Below are 20000 nucleotides of genomic sequence, written 5' to 3' on the forward strand. Positions count from 1 at the left end.
TTTGCCCTTGTTGTGTTGCATTTCGTGATCCTCCGCTTCAGTCTTCTGCCTTTTTCGGATAGCCGGGATCCGACGTTGATTTCCGATTTCAATGGTTGCTCCAGGTTTTGGGCGGCCCATCTGGTTAGTTCAGCTATCACTGCTGGAAGCCCCTGCGGTTGTTCGGCTGCGTACTCCCCGTCCGCGTATCTCACACTCCCAAAGCATCTTTTTTATATTGACCTTTTTTGCATTTTTCTTTTTCTCTATAGGTCGGCTTCGTGCAGATAGATGTTTGCCGGGGGGGATTGGTGCTCCTTGAGGTATGCCCTTCCGGTGGGTTGTTCTCTTTTCTGTCTTTTTCATCCAGTGCCTGCACTGCGTCAGAAAATCTGCGTCTTCGATCTCTCTTCGCAACGCAATAAAGAAGTCTAACAGTTTCTCTCGGCATCTGTCTTGATTTTCTTTTAAGTCATTGATCTCATATCTATATATAAGGGTCCGCGTTCACTATTAAGCCTACGCCCGTCCATTCCTTTTAAGCTTGATCCCGCCCTTAGACTCATTACGCTGTTCGACTGAACTCGTTGGCTCCGCGCTCTATTCGGTCGGAACCCGGTTCGAGAACCTTCTCTCATAGATTCCCTTCACCAAGTCATCGCCAGCAATCAGCTCTTATCCCTTGGTGTCAAAGGGCGAGTTCCTTTCTTGTCTTGCCCAAAAACTTTTTGGATTCTCATTGGAGAAAGACTCTCTCGCGGCAAGGTTTTACACATAGGGCCAGCTGCTTTCTTTATCTCGCTTGCCGTTAGTCCGTCTAGCGCCTTTCGGTTGGGGTCCGCCTCGGAGGTTAGACCGCTTAGGTTATATTTTAGAGTCTCGAAGGCAGTCAACGTGTCAGCCATTCTTCTCCCATTAGACTTGTAAATCCTTTGCTCTTTTTCCGGGTCTCTTCCAGTTCTCTCCCTCTACTTTATTTGACAGGGGCGGAGAATACCACTCTATCAATAACAAGAATAAAGTAGCAATTCAGTTTCAAATGGGTTGAGCTTGGAAGCAACCTGCTATCTATCGATAGGCGAAAACAGACTGCTATTGGCTGCTTCGCCTATCTATTCTATTCTATTATGGCCGGCTTGGAGACATCAAAGGAAGACCATCATCTCTATCCGGGTACGATCATAGCTTCATTCATTCGTTGAACCTTAGGGATTTAGCATTGAGGTCAATCACCACACCACCTCTATCATACATACAACATTACATGACGCGAGAGTGCATGGTCAACACACACCTAAAGCGCCTAGGTTCCGCTTGCAGCCAATACAACCACAACCTAACTTGCACGAGATTCTACAACCGAAACTACTGGTAGTCCCGAGGGGACGGCATCCTCCTATACCTAGAATAGTTAGCAATACTGAACAAGCGAGTCATCAGTCCGGAGAAAGAAAAGAACCGCCTTAAAACTTAAAAAAAAAAGTAAAGAGAAAAAGACGACGAAACCCTTTTTTCTCTCAGCCGACTTGAAAGTGAAAGGTGCTCTCAGTGTACCGCGATACGCACCCAGACATTAGACCAATTGTGGCCGGCCCAACAGTTTCCAGAATGCCGTTGTCATGATGTTGATCCGGCTTCTGCGACTACGGCATCCGCGTAGCTCCGAATACGCGCATTGGAGCTCTTCGCTCGATGTCCCGGGTCGCTCTGTTGGAAACCGCTCTTTCGTCGGACGGTGGCTTATTTCTAACACCCCCTTACTAGATCAAACAAAACAAATAAAGCTCCATTAAATGAATCAACTTCTCCCTCCCGAACAAGGGTCAATGGTTCGGGGAAAAGCCTATCTCAGTGATGTTCAAAAACGGGAAAAAGCGTAGTTCGAAAACTCGCGTTAGCTCGTTTTGGACCACCCTCTACTCTACTTTTGAACCAGTTCTCGACCCAGAGCGTAGCGACTCAAAGAAAGGCGCACTGGCAGCTCGTAGTCGCGGCAAACGCACTTTGATTGTTCAATCATTACATTAATAGGGGATCAAAGTTCCATTGATTCATCTATCTCAAATAAGGAAAAAACTGAATCAAGAAAGGGTCAGCTAAGCTCGAAAGGGGTATAGCCGGTCGTCGGCTAGGAGCTCACTGACGGTAGACCTTCCCTCTTATTGACTTCAACAAATGGGATCCATAGGACAAGGAAGGTTTGGAACCCTTCTCCCACGGGGGCTGACTTCCTTCGATCTCGGGCGGACTGGACTGACTTCCATACAGGGCAGGGGAAGGCCTGACTATATTCCTTGGCAGGAGATAGCGGCCGTGGCCGTGTTCTCGCTCCTAGGATTGCTTTAGGCCAGCCCTTATTATAATTATACCATTCCTTTGGAATGGAGGACCGGGCTTTAAGAATTCCTTATGAAACTACCAGTAGGATACAGGCACATCGAGCTATGAAACCCCGTATTTTTCACTTAAAATAAGCTCTTTAAGCAATCCACAAAGAAGAAAGCCAGCCAAGAAGAGAGCTAATAGCAAAAGCGAATAACAGAGGAATCACTCTAGTTAGGCCTTTAGCCAGGAATAGCGCCCTTGGTCTCTCGATCCAGAGCTCATAGTAGGCGAGGGAGGACGGACGGGAAAGCTAACTCACTTATGCAGCTGGAAGGGATCCTGCTTTGGGACAATCCACAAATGGAGACTGAGGATAAGCAATCACTATTCTCTTAGGAGAAAAAACCTATTCAAACCCTGAGATTGAAGGACTTGACTGAGTTCAAATTGAATCTGACATAATGTAAAGTAAAGTAAAGTAAAGTAAACCTAGTGGAATTGACTGCTTCTGAAAGGACGAAGTCCCGCTCGGTTGATAAGAATGATACAATTGATTCTATAATCTTTGCAATAAACAAAGAAATCACTACGCCCTACCCTTCCTGCTTGGCTCTGGAGGAACCACAAAGAATCCTCGTAATAGTCATAGACGGAGTGGAAGAGAGTCAGTCATTTTCCTTAGAAAGTTAGAATGGTAGTTTACTTGCTTATAAAGTATGGAAAATTTTTTTTTGATCACTCCTTTCCTTTCAGTGCCCGTTGACATGCTACTCAGTCACCAGCCTCTGGCATAGTAGTTCTCTCTGGTCAGAAAGCTAATGCCGAAGCGGCTCTAATCTCTCCTCTAACCAGTGCATATGCATAAGAGTGCATAAGACAGGGATCCAGCCGTCTACAACCGTCTACACAAGGAGTCTGGCCTCTGGCCGGCGAAGTCACTCACAACGGAGAAAGGGGCCCCGTCCCAATTCAAGGAATAAGCTGATAGTCTATATGGCAAAACGATTCATTCGCCCTGGGAGCGTCAAGTAGCAGAGGTAGCGGCATTTCTGTCACAGTCAGAGTTTACCCCTCCCTCACTTGCACCTGCGGGAAGGGATTTCTTGGTCTCCAAGAAAGTTCGAAGCTTTCTATTTGTCTTTTCTTTTGCGGCATGCAGCTCTTTGGCAGTATGCAGGACTTCTTGCGGCTCACTCTCTGCTGTCGTAAAGGGAAGGAGCATTTCTGTCACAGTCAATCTTTCCACTGGCACGCATTTAGTCAGTACCTCGATTGGCAGTCTTAATCTTGATTTACTCCTTTTCACGAGGGAAATGAATGAATTTGGTTGGGTCAGGTAGGGTAGATCTAAGTGCTATATAATTTCCCGTAGTCCAGTCTACGCGACTACTCTCAGTCAAAATAAAATATCTAGCAAGAAGGGAATGTATAGCTCTCAAAGTATATGACTATAATGAGTTTAGGGTATACTAAACTGGTATACTAGACTATACCAGGGAATGTCAGACATTGCATCTTGAGTGAAGGCCAGTTACCACCTATACCTATACTCAATTAAGGAAAGGAGTCAGGAACAGGAATAGCTTCTGCTTCTACTTTTTCTTCTGCCTCCTGTGCCGCCCATTGCTTTGATAAGAATCTAGTTTAGCGCTCGCTTTGAGTAGAGGAGGTTTCTATAATGAACATCTTTCTTACTATTTAAGTCTAACCGGGGTCAGATCTGACCCTCTTTCAACCGATGCTTTTTTTTGATTTGACCTTATGCAGATAGGCCTTGATTTCGATCTGCTGCGGCATAAACTTCATATGGATATGAAGCGCCTGGTGGGTAATCCGCTACTAGTGCTGGTGGGTGGGCTGGTTCGGATTCAACTGCTTCTTATATAAGGTCTTCTTCTTCAGTGAGCTATACGGGCGTACTATCACTATAGTTTTTCACTACTCGAGGAGAACTATGGGCTACTCCATTCTTTACTTTAACTTTAAGTTACTAGTTAGTTTCAGCTTTCCCTGGAGAGAGATGCAGATGTGGTGATCGATCCAGTCTATGCTACGGGTAGATTTGTGCATGAGAAGGAGCCAGCTATTTCTTTCTAATACTAATAGAAAACCACGCTTGGATGGGCCTTGCTCCATACAGGTAACTAGTCGAAAGGGAAGTTTCTTTGGTCTAAGGAAGAGTTTGATTCATAGAGCTAGATGTGGCTCCGCTCCTGCTTGCGGTTCGAACAAAGAAGATAGAATTCATTATATCGATCAAGCCTGTAATGTAGCTAGGCTAATTGAGTTCCTACTCTAAGACAAGACGGAAGATCTATCGGTTGGTTGTAGCTTCTCGTCTGCTCTTGCTCTCTTTGTCAGTCAGATAGCGGCAAGGACAGGTAAGTCAGAAGGGATCTCCTTTCATTAAGGCAGGTTGCTCAGTAATTATGTATGGTAGACGACGGAGGAGCAACCTCTAGAATTTAGACCAAAGTGGTCATTCATATATATCTAGAAGACGCAACATCCTTTTTCTTATCGTCTGCTCGTCTTCTCTATAGATTTAGACAAAATGGATTTCCAAATAGGACTAAGCATGAGCTTCCTTGCCTGGTAGTTTAGTTTCTCGGCTTTCTAGTGAGTTCGTTCCTTTATTTAGTTCTTCCAACTTTCTTTTCTCCATACAAACAGGTAAAAGGGCTTCTCTCTAATGAAGAGGTTTGCTATGTCCACACCCGATTCAATTACCAAATCAGTTGTTTTGTAGCCGCTTGAATATGAGCTCAAAGCAGTTTGCTCTTCCCGTTGTTAGTGCTAGTTCAATTTCATATTTTGAATTTTTTCATAGAAAGCACCCTTTTTGATTGATACATGAAAAAAACCGGAAAGAGAAAGACCTATTACTACATGTTGGCGAAGGCGACCAAGCTACGCAACCAGGTTCGGAAGCCTTTTTGTACATTTACTCATCAGCGGGATACGATACCCGCGAAAGGCTAGACCTGGGAACAGAAGGTGTATATTGAATTGAATCCAGTAAGGCATTCCTTCTACGTCTTTCATCCAGTAAGGCACCCCTTCTCTTCTACGTGAGAGTCAGAAGAAAGTCTCGTCAACCATGCCCTCCTTATTCAAAAGGAATTGAGGAAGATTCTAATTCATATTTTCATCCTCAACCACAGCAGATTCTATAGATGAGAAAACAGCCAAAGACCTATTGGGCATTCTCTGCCTATTCCTATTGATTTACCCTCCTCGGACAGTAAGGCAGTTCAGTCACAGCTTGCATTCGATGCCATTGATTCGACACAACAACCGATTATTTTCCTTTTCTTAAGAAAGCATGTACGACATCCTCATTCGGCTAATCGAGAATGAGCACCGGTGCTTCGCACCTTGCTAGTAGTCTCGAAGAGGGGGTTGACTACTGAAATAGATCTTTCCAACTCTCTGTCTTCATGTCTCAAACACAAGATGTATCCGCCCCACGGAGAAACAATTCCTTTCCTTTCAATAGTCTCGTTCAGTGAATTAGGGAATGAGCTCTTTTCTTTCAGGATGGCAAGCCCATCCAGTCCAGATGAAGATTGTGGGTAGGCTGATATCTGCTTCTCTCCTCTAGGTCAGCTGTGGTGCTAGGGTCAGTCGTTCAGGCAGATATGGAATATCCACTCAATGGTCCTCGCCTCCGGCTCAAGGTTAGAGCAGAGAAGAAAAGAATGTTGTAAACATAAATAACCTTCCTCAAAGTGGTACCCAGGACTCAACCTCTTGTAAATAGGCATTCCAAGGCGAAACAGAAGAGAAAGACTATCGACCGAAGCCCCATTCGTGTGAGTCTTTCTATATTGCATTTCTTCCAAGCCTGGCTGGATCAGCTTCATAATCTGGACCGGGTCGCTCCCATTAGCAGGCATTTTACGTCTTTCTGTTGCTATTTGAAACAGACCTCCTCTCCGGCTCTTCGGATTCGTCATCTTCGGGTTCGCCAGGTTTCAATCTCTCTAGGGTAATGTACGAGCTGCTATTTCCTTTTGAAACTAGGATCACTTTCTCCCTTTGTTTACGATTTTGCTTGAAAGCGATCGGCACTCAATTACATTACTAACTTACACTACGCCATTCTGGTTCTGGTTCAGGTTCAGTAGTTCTTCACTTCGCGAAGTCCTCTAGTCTCGATATTCTCAATGAAAATCCCTTGTTTCTATCTTAAAATGATAGTTACTGTTTAAGCCCCATACTCCGGCATGACAGGAGAGAGCTTCAAGTTGGAATGGGTCGATAGGATCATCCTTGCTTCGGCCCTACCTAGAGGAACCGAACTCACTCAAATGGCGAAACTCCCTTAGACTCTAAATCGTAATCTTCTATCTTCTGTTCAGCCAGCTTAAATCGTAGAAATGAAATAATGGAAATAAAGACAGGACCTATATTTACACGTGAGTCGCCTGCATGCTTATACCCCACCCCAAAGAGGGTCATTTGCGCTCTATCACTGATCAGACTGAATTAGCACCTTTTTTAGCACCGGGGCTCTAAAGTGCTTTTCATGAAGGGAGCGATATCGGCATTTCATTTATTCGTGGGTTAACAGCGCAGGGACTTTCGGGTGAAGGCCCCTTGTCCGTGAGGTTGAAATCTTATTGCAGAGTCATGTAGTTAAGAGCGCTTTCTGCTCAGTTCGAGCAGTAAATCTAGTTGATCGAGCACTGTACGTTGGTGTAACCTGCTCTTTTTGTATTATAAAATGCCCTTTCTGGGCCCCTATCACGTAAGCCAAGTTTCTACAGACAAAGCCGAGTAAAAGTACTAGTTTGAGTGAAACTACCGATTTTAGGTACCATGCCTTAGCTGTAAGAGAAAGGCATAGTACCTTGTTTGTTGGGTTGGTATCAATATTTTTTTTCTGTCTATATTGCGAGTTTACAGCTCGAATCTTTTACTAGTCTTCCCCTCACATGTGATAAATGGGCGGTCTCCCCTAGACCTTATTCTGTCCAAGCTCTCATAGCATTCGTCTTTCTTCCTTCTCTGCTGCACATCTGTACTCTTTCCCTCGCTTTATATTTATATAGATCTTGGCTTTCTGGTTTTTTGTTTGGTCAGGGGGTGCTGTGGAGAAATCGTTTAGGAAACCAAGCATGTAATAAGCGGAAATCAATACACATGAAAGGAGTTGTACACGAGTTTGGTAAAGCATTCACCTGTCGGTTGTACATCGACCTGTCGGGAAACTAGAAACTCTCCCCCAATCCGGGGCTCAATGTAGTTGAAATCTCTATCGGGCGAGGGGACTGCCACCTCTTGTTGATCGGGAACCTGCCTTGCACCTTCGGAATAGACTGGACGCGGTAGATCCTCCGCTCCGAACCTCCCCTTTCTCGCAGCCCAACACGACACGACTTTTACTTACTGAAAGAACTCCTTCCGTACCTGTTTAGCCGTGAACCACTTGGCTTCTGTGGCGAGAACATTTCCCACCCCACTCTGTAGAGAATATTACATATTACCTCTTCTTCTGTCTTCCCAGCCTCGAGAATCAAGCACCAACAAGGAATCGAGGACGAAGATAAAGGTTGGTCTCCTGGTCTTCTATTGAAGCTCGAAGAGCAGAGGAGAAGGAATAAAATAAGGGCACTCCTTAGGACCAGTATGAGGCTCACTATCCTATCTAGTGGCTGCTTTCTATTTCTAGGCTCAAGGAATAAAGACAAAGACAGCTATTCGGAAAAAAAGACTACTCCCTCCACTTCTGAGCTCAGAGCAGATCTTTACTTAGGTTGGAGTTAGACTCCAGCCCGCTATCCCTCTATCTATCTATTGGTTAGCCTTTCTCGAGTTTCTAGGCTCAAGCTATTAGCTGGGTTCGAGACTCAAGGAATTGTTGACGAGACTAACTCAACTTCTAGGCTCATGTGGCTCGCTAGCCTATATAACTTCACCTATCTAACTGAAGGAACTCGTCCAAGGAAGACTTGCTCAAGTCTGTTAACTGACTTACTGAAGATGGTGAGCAACTTACTTATTGCAAAATGCAAAAAAGCGGTTTGCATCCTCTTTTTTGCTTATTTTCTTTTTTCAGTTGGTGTTCAGTTCTACTTTCCTTCGGTGCTCGCTGCTTTGAATCCGGAAATAGGAAAGAGTGCGAGTCACTATTTGACCACTAGAGAGGCTAGAAAGCCATATCCCTAACAAGGCTCGACGAAGTTGAGAACGAGGATTGAGGCATTAAGGGCAGCTGCAGGCCCGCGGGAGACGAAAGATTTGGAATCCATTGACACAGGTCGATTCTTCTTTATTTTTAGTACAACCGAGCTCCTTGTAGGTCTTCCAACTCGAGCAATCAGAAGCAAACGCATCGCCGCTACGGGCATTCTTTTGAAGCTTAAAAACGAAGTGTTTCATCGGGGCCCGGTTCAAAAACAGTTGGAGACTGGTCATAAAACGCCCGGAATTGCCATTCTGGGCGGAGCTGGGATGGGCCAAAGCCCTGGGATAGGTCGTTCTTGTAGAGTCATTTTTTTAGTATTCTTTCCCTATCCATGAGCAGTAAGATCAATCCTTTCCCAGATGTCCAGTACGAGTTACTCCAGCCGGTTATTCATACTAGTAATGGAACTCTGGTTCCCTACCCTTGCTGGTATACTTTGACACATACATCTCTGTCTGAACGAGCCATTTCGATGCGGCCCCATCTCGCCAACCTTTAGGAGGAGATCCCATTCGTAGGAATCTCCACTCGAGAAAGACCATTCATCGAAGCAGAAGCGCCTGATCCCACTGAATCTGAGGTACATAAATCTATTTGTCAGCTTGCCGAAAAACCCCATTCCTTAGCTGAGGGTTTTGGTTCCTCTGGTGGTGCTTCCACGGGTTCAGGAGTTGCGGACTCCATTTCAAAAGCAGAAGCTTAGGGATTCCTCTCCTCTTCCTTTCTTCTGGAAGGCCGTTCTAGGTACGCTTAACGCTAGGTCAACATCCCTCATGACGGACCCATGAAAGGCGCTTAACTCACGCTTTCCCCTAGACAGATTTGAGGAACAAAGTAGCTTGACCGAGAGGGAGAGAAACTCGAAGCCACTGAAGTGAGGGAGGAAGTTGAGGCTGAGGTCCCTAGTGAAGTTGAAACGGGTACGGGGGGAGTCCTTCGTCCTTCGTTCAAGAGCAGTCAATTTCGTCTCATCAATCGATTAATCGAATTAAAATTCAAATCCACTAGGAGAGGTTTTCCACTAAACAGCACAGCAGTAAAGTATACAGCTTGGGTTAAAGAGTATAAAGAGGACTAGAAAGGTTCTAATCCGTCGTTGGTCTCAAGTCCACCTCCAACGGATTGCAAGGTTGAAGTCCCGCTTTCATAAGCACTTGTTGGCAAGTTCGGAAGAAGGTTCAGCGATAGATGTAGTCGATGGGGTAGAGGGTCTGCAGATACTCGTCGAGCTCCTCATTGCCCCAATCTTCCCTGTAGGCTCCCTGCTCCGCCAGCGCGACAACTGTCCAAATCATTTGACGCTTCTTCTCACGAATTGGATTTGAACCAATATCAAGCTACTTCCCTTTTAGTAGATCGTGAGTGGGTCTGTCGTCCTCCTCATTATAGTCCTCCTAAAATCAATAGCATTTCGTCGGAATACATCCTGTCTTTTCACCTTAGTAGTCCTATGCATAGTCAGTACTATAGCCCCAATCATGGCTACTAATAAAATAAGACTAGAAACCAAAAACCAGACGGAATAGTAGGTATAAAGTAAATTGCCCAATGTTTCCAAATTAGTCCAACTTCGTACCTTTTCGGCATAAACCGTATATCTCAGATAGGTTGTATTTCTTTGGGTTGGTAGTAATGGAATGGTTTCATTATCTAAAATGAAGAACATTTCCCACCAAAAGATCAGTCCAATAATACCACTCACTGGTAAATAGCGCAATACTTCTTCGTGAATCTCCGCTATTTGAATATGGAACATCATAACAACGAATAGGAATAAAACGGCTATAGCTCCTATATAAACTACTGGGAAGATCATAGCGAAAAAGTCGAGACCTAACAAAAGAAGTAAACCTGAAGTGTCGCAAAAGACTGGGATGAAAAACAAAACGGAATGTACCGGATTTTTAGCACGTACAACCATCAAACCAGAGACCAAAGCAAGGCTCGACAAAACAGAAAGTATCATGGTACGTCGTCCTTCCCTGAAATGGAACTTTCATGCTAGTTCTTGTTCCAGCATGAAAGTCGATCTATTACGACCAGCGCGGTTGTTCGTATTTCATTTTCTTTTTCCAAGCCCTTCTTAGAGCACTCACTGAGTTACTTACGGAATCTCAAATCTCTCTCGACGCCGAGAATTTTTTATATGTCTAGGTCGATCAGAGGTTCGGCTTGCTTCTCCCCCACCTTTTAGCGTTTGGGCCCCTAGAAAAAAAAAAAAAAAGAAGAAGAGAAATTGGGCCATCTTTCCCGAGAGAGGCCGCCTTCTCTCAGGCCAGCAGTCTTCTACTTCTAGTCGACTGCTCTATTCTATGACGGGCTTCCCTTCCCTCTTTCCTGGGCTCTGCTCGCTCGTCTACGCCCCGACCCAGCAAGTAATAATTGAAAAACGATGTTTCAAGCGCGCAAGCGACCTTGCCTGCATTAAGATTTAAAACTTGTCATCAAAAACAATAAAAAATCTAAAAAAAAAAAATGGAAATAGTGAATCAAGATCTAGATGGATCCCTATCTTTATCTCTATTCACGGAGATACCTATCTATATGGATAGAAATCTATCTATGAATCGATCTAGACTATCCTCTATCCGGATAGATATGTCCCTATGAGCGACTACGTCGATCTTTATATGTTTTGGCCACGTCCGTTTCCGCTCCGAAGAGGAAGGTTTGGATCTTTCAATCTTATGTCGTGAGGGATGTGACCTATGTTAGGTCCATAAGATACCACAGCTTTTGGTGTTCTATGATTCACCTCCGAATAATGAGTAGGTAGTTCAATCCTTTTGATTCTTCTCTTCATAGTAAACTGATGGGGGGATGCGGAGCAATAGGTCGAATTACTATATAAAGAAGAGTTGTAAACTATAGGACTTCTTGTTCGAGTAGGAAAATTTCGGTTTTTCTCGTTCCTTCTCTTCGATAAGAATAGGGATTTGAAATGATATAAATTCCTCTTCATTCTGTTGTGCTCAGCGAAGGAACTGCCTAAGCATACTTTTTCGGATCCAAACTTCTTTGTTCTTTCAAAGTCTTCTTCTTGCATAGAAGAACGCAACTGTTGCAAAAACCGGGATTTTAGTAGTAGGCGGCATCCCCTCTTAGTTTTGAGTAGGTGGAACCATTCTGTTTTGGTTCTTCTCCACATTCTTACCGGGTGATCCAGGAATTTTCCTATTATTTTTTCAACTGATATTTCGATATAGAAAGATCTCCTTATTTCTTCACCGCGGATTCTCGGGTCATTTTCTTGAAAAGATATTATATCACCGTGGGAAAGTCTCAAATGAGTAATGCTTACCACTCCATTATTCACACAAACCCTTCGATGACTTATCGGCTGCCTTGCTTGAGGAATAGTTTCACAAAAATGGAGACGAACCAGAATAACGTCCAATCTTGTTTCTGGATTGAGTAGAAAAGGGATATATGAAGTTTGTTCTGTTCCTCTGTGCATCTCTGTGATGGGTAAATCCCCATGAAAAAGGGGCAACTTTCGTGTAGTTTGTGATTGGATGTAACTGTTAAGATTTTCTCTCGGATAAATCTTTCTCTTAATAGATCTCATTTTCTTCCTCAATCTTCGGAGAATGCGGCGTTGTATTATTGTAAGTTCTCTCTTCCGAACATTTCCTGAAAGTAGACGACAAGTTTTAAATCTTAATGCAGACATGGCATATCTCGTTGAATCAGTCTTTTTCACCACAAAGGGGCAATGGGAATCGAACCCAATTCTATTCTTATTCTTCCGTGAACCCCTCCACGAATAACAAAAAAACAATGATTTTACGTAGGGTGACTACAATTCTGATAGGAATTCCTTCAGTGTGTTCTATTCTGAAATAAGATTTGTATAATATAGAAAATGTGTGGAGCTCCCGTTGCCTTACCCTGGATAGAATATTTCGTATCCCTCTCTTTACAATCCAGAATATTCTTATAATATTTCTACGACGTAAAGAGAACCGGCTATTGGGATCTTAATTTTCCGGGGAGCTCCTATTTAGGTAATTGCTTCTTTATACGAGAATCCGGAGAGGGAGAGAAGGAGGAACTGATTAAGGGAAAGGGCTAAAATAAAAGCTGTGGACGGATCCTGCTTCTCACGCTTGATTGCTTTCAAGAGAGACCGGAATACTACTCTTTGCCCCTTGGACAGCTAGCGAACTTACTTCCGATAAGATAAATTAAATTGCCTATACTATATAAGATAAGAAAAGGTCTCTTGCTTAAGCTGCTTACTCCTTCTGCCTGTCTTCCTGACCCCGGCCCAGGCATAGTCTTAGCTCTTCACCCAACACATATGATATAGACGGATGTGTGAACGCTTGCCTCTTCCTACGAACCTATTGCCTGTGCTCCTTAGTCAGGATGTATAATTGCTTTCTCGATGAGAGGAGCGGAAGTAAGTGAAACGAACGGGCAAGGAGCGGAGGGATCCAAACTTTCTTGGAATAAATTCCAGTGAACAACGGTTATTTTAAGTAAATAAAAAATGGGATTTAGGAGAAGGGAGGGCCTTGTTAACACCATGGTTTTGTAGATGCGTTACCCACGTCGGGGATAGGTACGTTTGTCACTCGACTGAGCATACGAGGATACTCAATGTGAACATACCCTCTCCCTAACTAAGAATGGCGCATCTTTCTTTCCTGATACTTTTCTGGGATTTACTTCGCACCTTCTAAGGCTCTAGGCTTGCTTCTTTCAACGACCGGCCACTCTACTGAATTCCTTACAGCAAACGAGCGGAATACTTTACCCGAGTAGGAGGGAAATGCAACGAGCACTAGCGCGCTTCGGCCTTCGAGCCTACGCTTGCTTTACGCGAGCAATGAGGATGCGCCTTACTAAGGCTTTAGGCTTGAGCTCTTGGAGTTGCTTGTTTGCTTGTTGGGAGTCTGCTGTTTCCCATGCTTGTCTTTGTTAGCGATCGAACCATCTCGAAAGCACTAGGATCCGGATCTGTCTTATTGACCGGCTTTTCTTTTAGACTTTGAACTGGCAAGTGGCAAGGTACGGTTGGACGTGCCCGCGAAACCATATGATAATGTAGAGTAGGCTAGGCTTGGAGATGAACATCTTAAGTTTTTGATTCAAAATATGCAATTTCCTGCTCTTCTGTACTTCACTTCTGGTAAGTCTCATCGGTCTTCTGGCAATATAAGGCATATAATCGATTCTTTGACCGGCTTTGGTCGAGCAACCGTTACATTTCTTGAACGGCCACAGCCTACATAACTCGTCTCCCTCTTTTCAAGGAAGTGAGTCTCAGACGTATGTAGTTCTCGGTCCTTTTTATACAGTTCCTGACAGGTGCTTTTGTGGCTCTTCACTCCAGCCCTGAAGTATTCTGTGAGCCCAATCCGTTTAACGTGGGCCCTCCGTTATTAGAGTTAAGTAAGGAAAGAAAGCGGTGAAGACTATATCCTTCCACCCATCTCAGCCACTTCATACTGGGGGGGCGTAATTGATTAAATTGATAAAGTCCCTAAGATCCTCGAATAACCAACTATTGTTTCCCCGTAAAAAAAGATCATAATAGGTACTTTCGAGATACCCTGGGATTATAACAGATTCGTTTCCCATGATAGCGCGAATAAGATCTGGTATGCTCCACTCCTGCGGTAATTGGATATTTGACAGTTGAACCAACTCTGTGTATTTTTCACAGATTGAATTAAATAATCGGTCTAACTCAGGTGGAGCGCTTTCCGCGTTCGACCTAGTTGAGGAAAGAGTTGAAGAGAAAGAGCTAGTTGTGGAAGGGAACGAAAAAGGGTTATCATGGAGAAATTGTAAATCACTGGGCGTAGGATTCCCATAGAGCACAAGATCATTATCATTTAGATTCATAGATGGTACCGTAGAAAAATATTCCGTTCCCCCAAAAAAAGGGAGACTGACTCTTATTATGTTATGATATTTGCGTTGGTTTTTCCAACGAAACTAAGTTGTCTTTATCATTCAGAAGGCGCAGTCCCACACTCTGACTTCAATGATGGGAACAACCTCCGCACTCCGTCGCTCCAATGAACAACAGTTCTCCGCCTCACTCTATTTAGAATAGTGGTCGATACCTCGGGGGTTACATTCGTAACTTAATGTTATGTTCACGCGGTGATATTCTATCTTTCCAAGAGTACTTCCTAGTCTATGTCTGGGGAACATACTTGACAGGAGATAGACACAGGCGCGGTAGAGAGGTCCCCACTTCGATTCCCGCCCCGTTAGCATCTCTGATCCGAGATAAGGGATTACTCCGTTAGGTCTTTTCGGTCCGGAGCCGGCCGGTAATGGACCTTCTTACCTTGCTTGTGGACCAGCTGCAGAGCTAACCCTTGTTCTGTTCTATTGGGGTAGCTACCAAGACAATTTCTTTATGCCCATCAAAAGACCTCGAGATGCCGAAAAACGATACGAGAAATTCGAAAGAACTCATATACGGAACGAGGGCGACCCGTGAAAATACATCGGTTTCTTACTCGTGCAAAGGCACTTTTTCTTGGCAACTTGGACAACTTATAACGATGTTTGTCCCGCATCTCACTAGGAAGATCGGGATCTTTATAAAAGAAAAGGCTTTATAAAGCTTTCGTCTCAATTCATATTTAGCCGCGAGCAATCTACGTTTGTGATCTCGTATATTTTGCTTCTCCGACATCTTACTGAGTTTCCCCCTCATCTTTTTGCAAAAAGCCGCTCCACAGTAGTAAAGTCTCATCTTGTGTCTTGGCCGAAGTGACAATAGTCACATTGAACCCTCGAATATGTTCGAAGATCTCGAAATGATCTTCCAGTTCTGGGGAGAATTCGCAAAACTCCGTTTCCATCGAGAATTGAATGGAGTTTTCCCGTATTTCGACCGGAGAATCTAACAGAGACATTACTGTCAAGATTCTGACCAAAAAATTAGACATTCCATGCCCTCGGAGAGTGCTTTGTCGTGCTAGGTCACTAACATATCCTTTGTCTTTAAAAGACCCCAAGAATTGATTGGATCGAAACGACTTTCCTGTCAAACCCCTTTGTGTCTCTATGAATTTCTGACCGCACGAAATCTCCATAGCCAATTTTCCATTTTTGATTATGAAATCATAGGGTTTCTTTGGTACTACTCTTATTTCACACAATCCAGGAACTTCCATAACGTTGGCGTAATTAAGTTTGAGCAACAGATCTTGACGTAATACATCTTCGTAATGAAAATAGAGTGGAAACATTCTAATTGTCCGATTTCTTCCTCGATCTTCAAAAAAGACTGACTCCTCCTACTCCTCCTTCTCTTATCCTCTATATAGCTCGTCGTTGGTCCTTCGCAAGTGCGCTCCGCGAGCACTGTACATCTTTCTTAGATGAGAACACGCAGACGCAGCAGTGCCCCAACTAATAAGCCTAATAAGCAGAGTGAAACAATAAAAGCAAGCGTGCTCTTATTATACGTTAGACGACGCCACCCCCCACTTGACTTTAGTCCACCCGGCATAGCCGCATTTCAACCAACCAACCGGATGAGAACCCATGATTTGATCTGCTAGCTTGAACGCCTGGATCATGCCGAGAAGGTGAAAAAAAGACTGTCGGAACCGATCGGAGAAGTATTTCAGAGTCCATCCCCCCTTTTGCTCCCTGGGATCAGTCAGTCCAATTAGATGTTGCAATCGATGGTTCCCAACCCCATTTCCTTCCATGATATGATATGGGAAATTTTTGATTGACAGTAGTATCCGTTTAGTCATTCGCAGAAGCAGCTCTTTCAAAAGCACAAAAATAAAAATCTGATGACTTTCATTCGCTGAAAAACGCACCGCACTGAGAATAAGAAGAATCCGATGGATCATACATAGCACAGGCATCATCCTCAGAAGCGGAGCCTAGGGCTGCGCTTTCCCTCTCAATCTGAACCGGCTGAAGTCAACTTCGTCGACCCTTACCTTACCTTAAGTCGAGGCCGAAACAAGAGTTCCAGTTTTCCCGTATCCGGTGTAGTCGAATCTGAGGTCGAAACATAAGCAACTGATCCTGACCTATCCTATGAGACCACGTTCGCGCGGGTTTTCCATTATATTATATAAATAGGTTCCTAAACTTGGAATGGATGGGTGGCCCTTGGCCCTGGAAGCGCGCAGAGAGAACACGGCTCGAAGGAAGAGCTCGAAGAGCAGAGCAAGCCAAGAAGCAAACAAAGGGCTATAGATTTTCCTGCTTAGACAGAGGCCTTGTCCACGGAATATTCAAATTAGCATGAAAGTCCTACTTTAGATGATACGCCTCGCTGAGCTCTCTCTTGGGCTGTGAAAGCAGTGCGAAAGAAGTTGGGCTACCTTCTACCTTGCCTTGAGAGCTTCCCCGGTTACTGAGTCTGTGATTTCATTGTAAGTATTTGCTTCCATCTCGAAATGCTCTTTCATGATTGTATGTACACAAGTTCTCGCGCATAAGCATAGCCATATGATGAGTTGAAGGCGGGCGTCCTTCTCCTTCTTTCTTTTCTATGGAAGCGCGCATCACTTTGGACGTTGGACGTGCTTTACCGGCAAATGCATGAGTCAGAACATAATAGCTAGGCACGTTGTGAGAAGAGAATAAGCAAAATCTATTGCATAATCAAAGTAAGAGTCAACATCTCGCTAATAAAAATCATTATCACGAGCAGTAGCTGAAACTGCTAGTCGATCTACCGGATCAACTTCTGCCTACCCCGCCCGGTCAAGGCTCGTCGAGAGTGTTTTTTCTTCAACGGGAGGCCAGCCTATTATTATTATCCTACCCACGTCTATCCATAAGTAGTGAGAGCGAGCTTGGTTCTCTGGCGCCTGGCTATTTCCCCCTTCTAGTCCCTCCGGTTGGGGCCAAGCTAATGAGATCCGGGCTCAGCCCATTTGTAGTAAACGTAGCTTAAACACTATATTATTCCAAAACATTTATTTTTCAATGAAAGAAACAGAACCCATACTAGTTATTCTCCCCCTCCCTGGGAAGGGCACTTGATTGATCAGAAGAAACTTCCCCCCCCCCCTTATGCTATGGAGGTCGTTAGCGCTACCAACCAGTGTATTTGTTCTTCTGCTTGTCCGCTATCTTTAAAAATGCCTTCTGTTAGTATGAGTGAGCGTCTTTCCCAGCTCCCGGTCTTTCTAAACAACAACGGGTTCTAATAAATTCAGCCTTGTCATGGCTGGTTGAGGTTAGAATTCATAAAGGTGGGTAGATATGGCTGCAGTAGATTCTTCCGACCGAGTCCCAGTAGCAGAGTCTTGAGGCACGGATCTAACGGCAAGGGAATCAGCGGTTGATCGCGATTCATCAGTCGCAATTCTCCCAGCAGCTATCCATTTTAGTTCGCCAGTCAATGACTGAGCTGTGATTGCATAGGTGGTAGAGCAAGCTGGAGCGGAGGCAGCCTATTCTTCTTATTGCTAACAGCCTATTAGGGATTCCAGTATAGTAAGAAGCAACAGGAGAAGAAAGACAGAAAGAAAAAAGAGCAATACTATATATATAGAATTTTGCTTCGATGTTCTCGATCTTGCAAGTCAACAATTCCGTACTTTGGAAAGGAGTAGCGGGTAAGGTCGCATCTCACAAGGGCGAAACCTGGTTCCTTTAGGTCTGCCAACATCACTGATTGGGGAAGATCAAAGTCCATTACAGTCTCGCAAAAGCAAAGGAAAGTAAAAAAAAAAGGAAAGAAAGTAATACAGAACAGCGCTCCTGAATGAGCTTCTTTGTATCAGTACTTCGGTCTCGGAAACCAAACACTAACTGTTGGAGTATCCGCGTCAAGGCAGTTGGTCATGAGTGATTGCCCCTTGCCAATGGTTCAGGTTTTTATTCCTTTAAGGTAGCTGGGTAGTTCCTGAGTTAGGAGTTCGAGTTGTAGCGGATAAAAGATCTTATATCTTATATATAAAGTTCCTCTTTCCTTGCTTCTTAGTTTGTCTAGGAGCAGGAGTAAGAAGTCATAAGTAGTGGTGAATCCGTGTAGCTGTCAGCTTAAATGGTAGTTGTTTATTCTCACCCGGTAGCTGCTTTTAGTGAATAATATCTCTTGCTTGGAGCTCTTCTTCGTCCTTCGACCTTTTCGAGAATGATGTCTTCTCTTCTGGCTTTGGTGGTCGTGGTATAGCCTTTATAGAATATCCTCTTCCCCAGGAAAGCTAACTCAATAGGAATTCTCTCTCTCGCTGATGCTATGGAATCCGCTGTTGTTGGTCTTACCGGTCTTGGTGGTAGGGCAGTAGGAGTAAAGGCAATAGGATCAGTATTAGGGCTTAAAGAGAATGTTCTGCCAGAGAATAACTAATAGATGAATCGGCTGCAAGTCTTTTAGCCACAGACGCTCTTGCTAGAATAACCGGCAATGGTCAACTATCCATTGTCAAAGTCTCCGCCCTTTTGGTGCTATCATCGTATATATAAATATAATATAATAGATCACGCCTCTAACTATCAATTTCATAAGAGAAGCAAGGGTGCTTGCAGATTGGAAAGTAGTACGCCCGGTTCACCAGGATTCCCTGGTAGGGCATCCAGGACATACCAGGTTCTACCACAGCAGGGCCCCCAGCCCCTCTCTTCATTGACTCTTGGTACCTAGACACTTTGAATCAATCCCCTCTGTATATGTATCTGAGTTCGACACTCCATCCCAGATCTCTAGGAAAAGGGCTGAGAGCAAGACCATATCTAGTGAAAGTGACTAGCCCCTATACTAGCTCTAGCTCTTTGTTATGAGAACAAAGAGTTTGACAGTTATGATTGAAATTGAACGAATATTAATTTAGTGAATTAGTGAATCTAACTTCCATCGACTAAGATTCTAGCATTCAGCCGTGCCATTTCTTTATTAGTTTAAGCTTGAAGTGTGAATGGATTCCCAGATAAGAAGCGCTACCCAATATTGAGCATGTGTCGGTAAAGGAAATCACAAATGAAAGGAAGTGAGCGGAAAGTCTTTCTCGGTACTTTAGCATGGTAATGAAGAGGAAATCCTGTAAGTGAAGGCCAAGGAGGGCTGACATAATTGATTCATGCTTTGCCTTATATAAGAAGGATGCCTATAAAAAGCTTTTTTACCATAAGATGCTTTATTCTCCATAAATGATTTCCTAGTTCGATTTCGATACTTGCATCAAGTGGTCTTTCCCTTTCAGCCCCTGCATCCTATCCTATACTTGACGAGCTAGTTTCAGTTGTTGGAATTGCTTTCCTTCCCCTGGCAAGTAAAGAGCTAGAGGATTAGGTCAGGCACAAAAAAAAGAGGCTGTTTCAATCCAGCGGATACAGTACTTATGAAGCATGAAAATAGAAAAGAATGCTCTTTGGGCATTGCTTGTGTCGACCAGCCAAGCAGATGAGATTCTGTCTCTTCCTTTACTTTACTATTATCACTGACATTAAGGTTGACTCTCTCCTTGCTCGTTTCACTCCTTTCCGTGAAGAGCATAGTAGGCACCAAGTCGCAGTGACAACGCCTTCCAGCGTTGGTCCTCCGGTAATC

General features: G+C 44.1%; 3 protein-coding genes across 3 annotated transcripts; all 3 read right to left on the reverse strand.

Annotated features, from left to right (window-relative positions):
* Positions 1-9845: 9845 nt before the first annotated feature.
* On the reverse strand, positions 9846-10463 carry nad6 (NADH dehydrogenase subunit 6). Its single transcript has one exon. It carries the CDS (start codon positions 10461-10463, stop codon positions 9846-9848), a length of 618 nt encoding a protein of 205 aa, YP_009477460.1.
* A 660-nt stretch (positions 10464-11123) lies between these two features.
* On the reverse strand, positions 11124-12170 carry rps4 (ribosomal protein S4). The gene has a single exon. It carries the CDS (start codon positions 12168-12170, stop codon positions 11124-11126), a length of 1047 nt encoding a protein of 348 aa, YP_009477461.1.
* Positions 12171-15162: 2992 nt separating this feature from the next.
* On the reverse strand, positions 15163-15720 carry rpl5 (ribosomal protein L5). The gene has a single exon. The coding sequence runs from the start codon at positions 15718-15720 to the stop codon at positions 15163-15165; it is 558 nt and encodes a 185-aa protein (YP_009477462.1).
* Between the last annotated feature and the right edge of the window lie 4280 nt (positions 15721-20000).

The sequence above is a fragment of the mitochondrial genome of Citrus sinensis, assembly GCF_022201045.2.
Source record: "Citrus sinensis mitochondrion, complete genome".
Classification (NCBI taxonomy): Eukaryota; Viridiplantae; Streptophyta; class Magnoliopsida; order Sapindales; family Rutaceae; genus Citrus; species Citrus sinensis.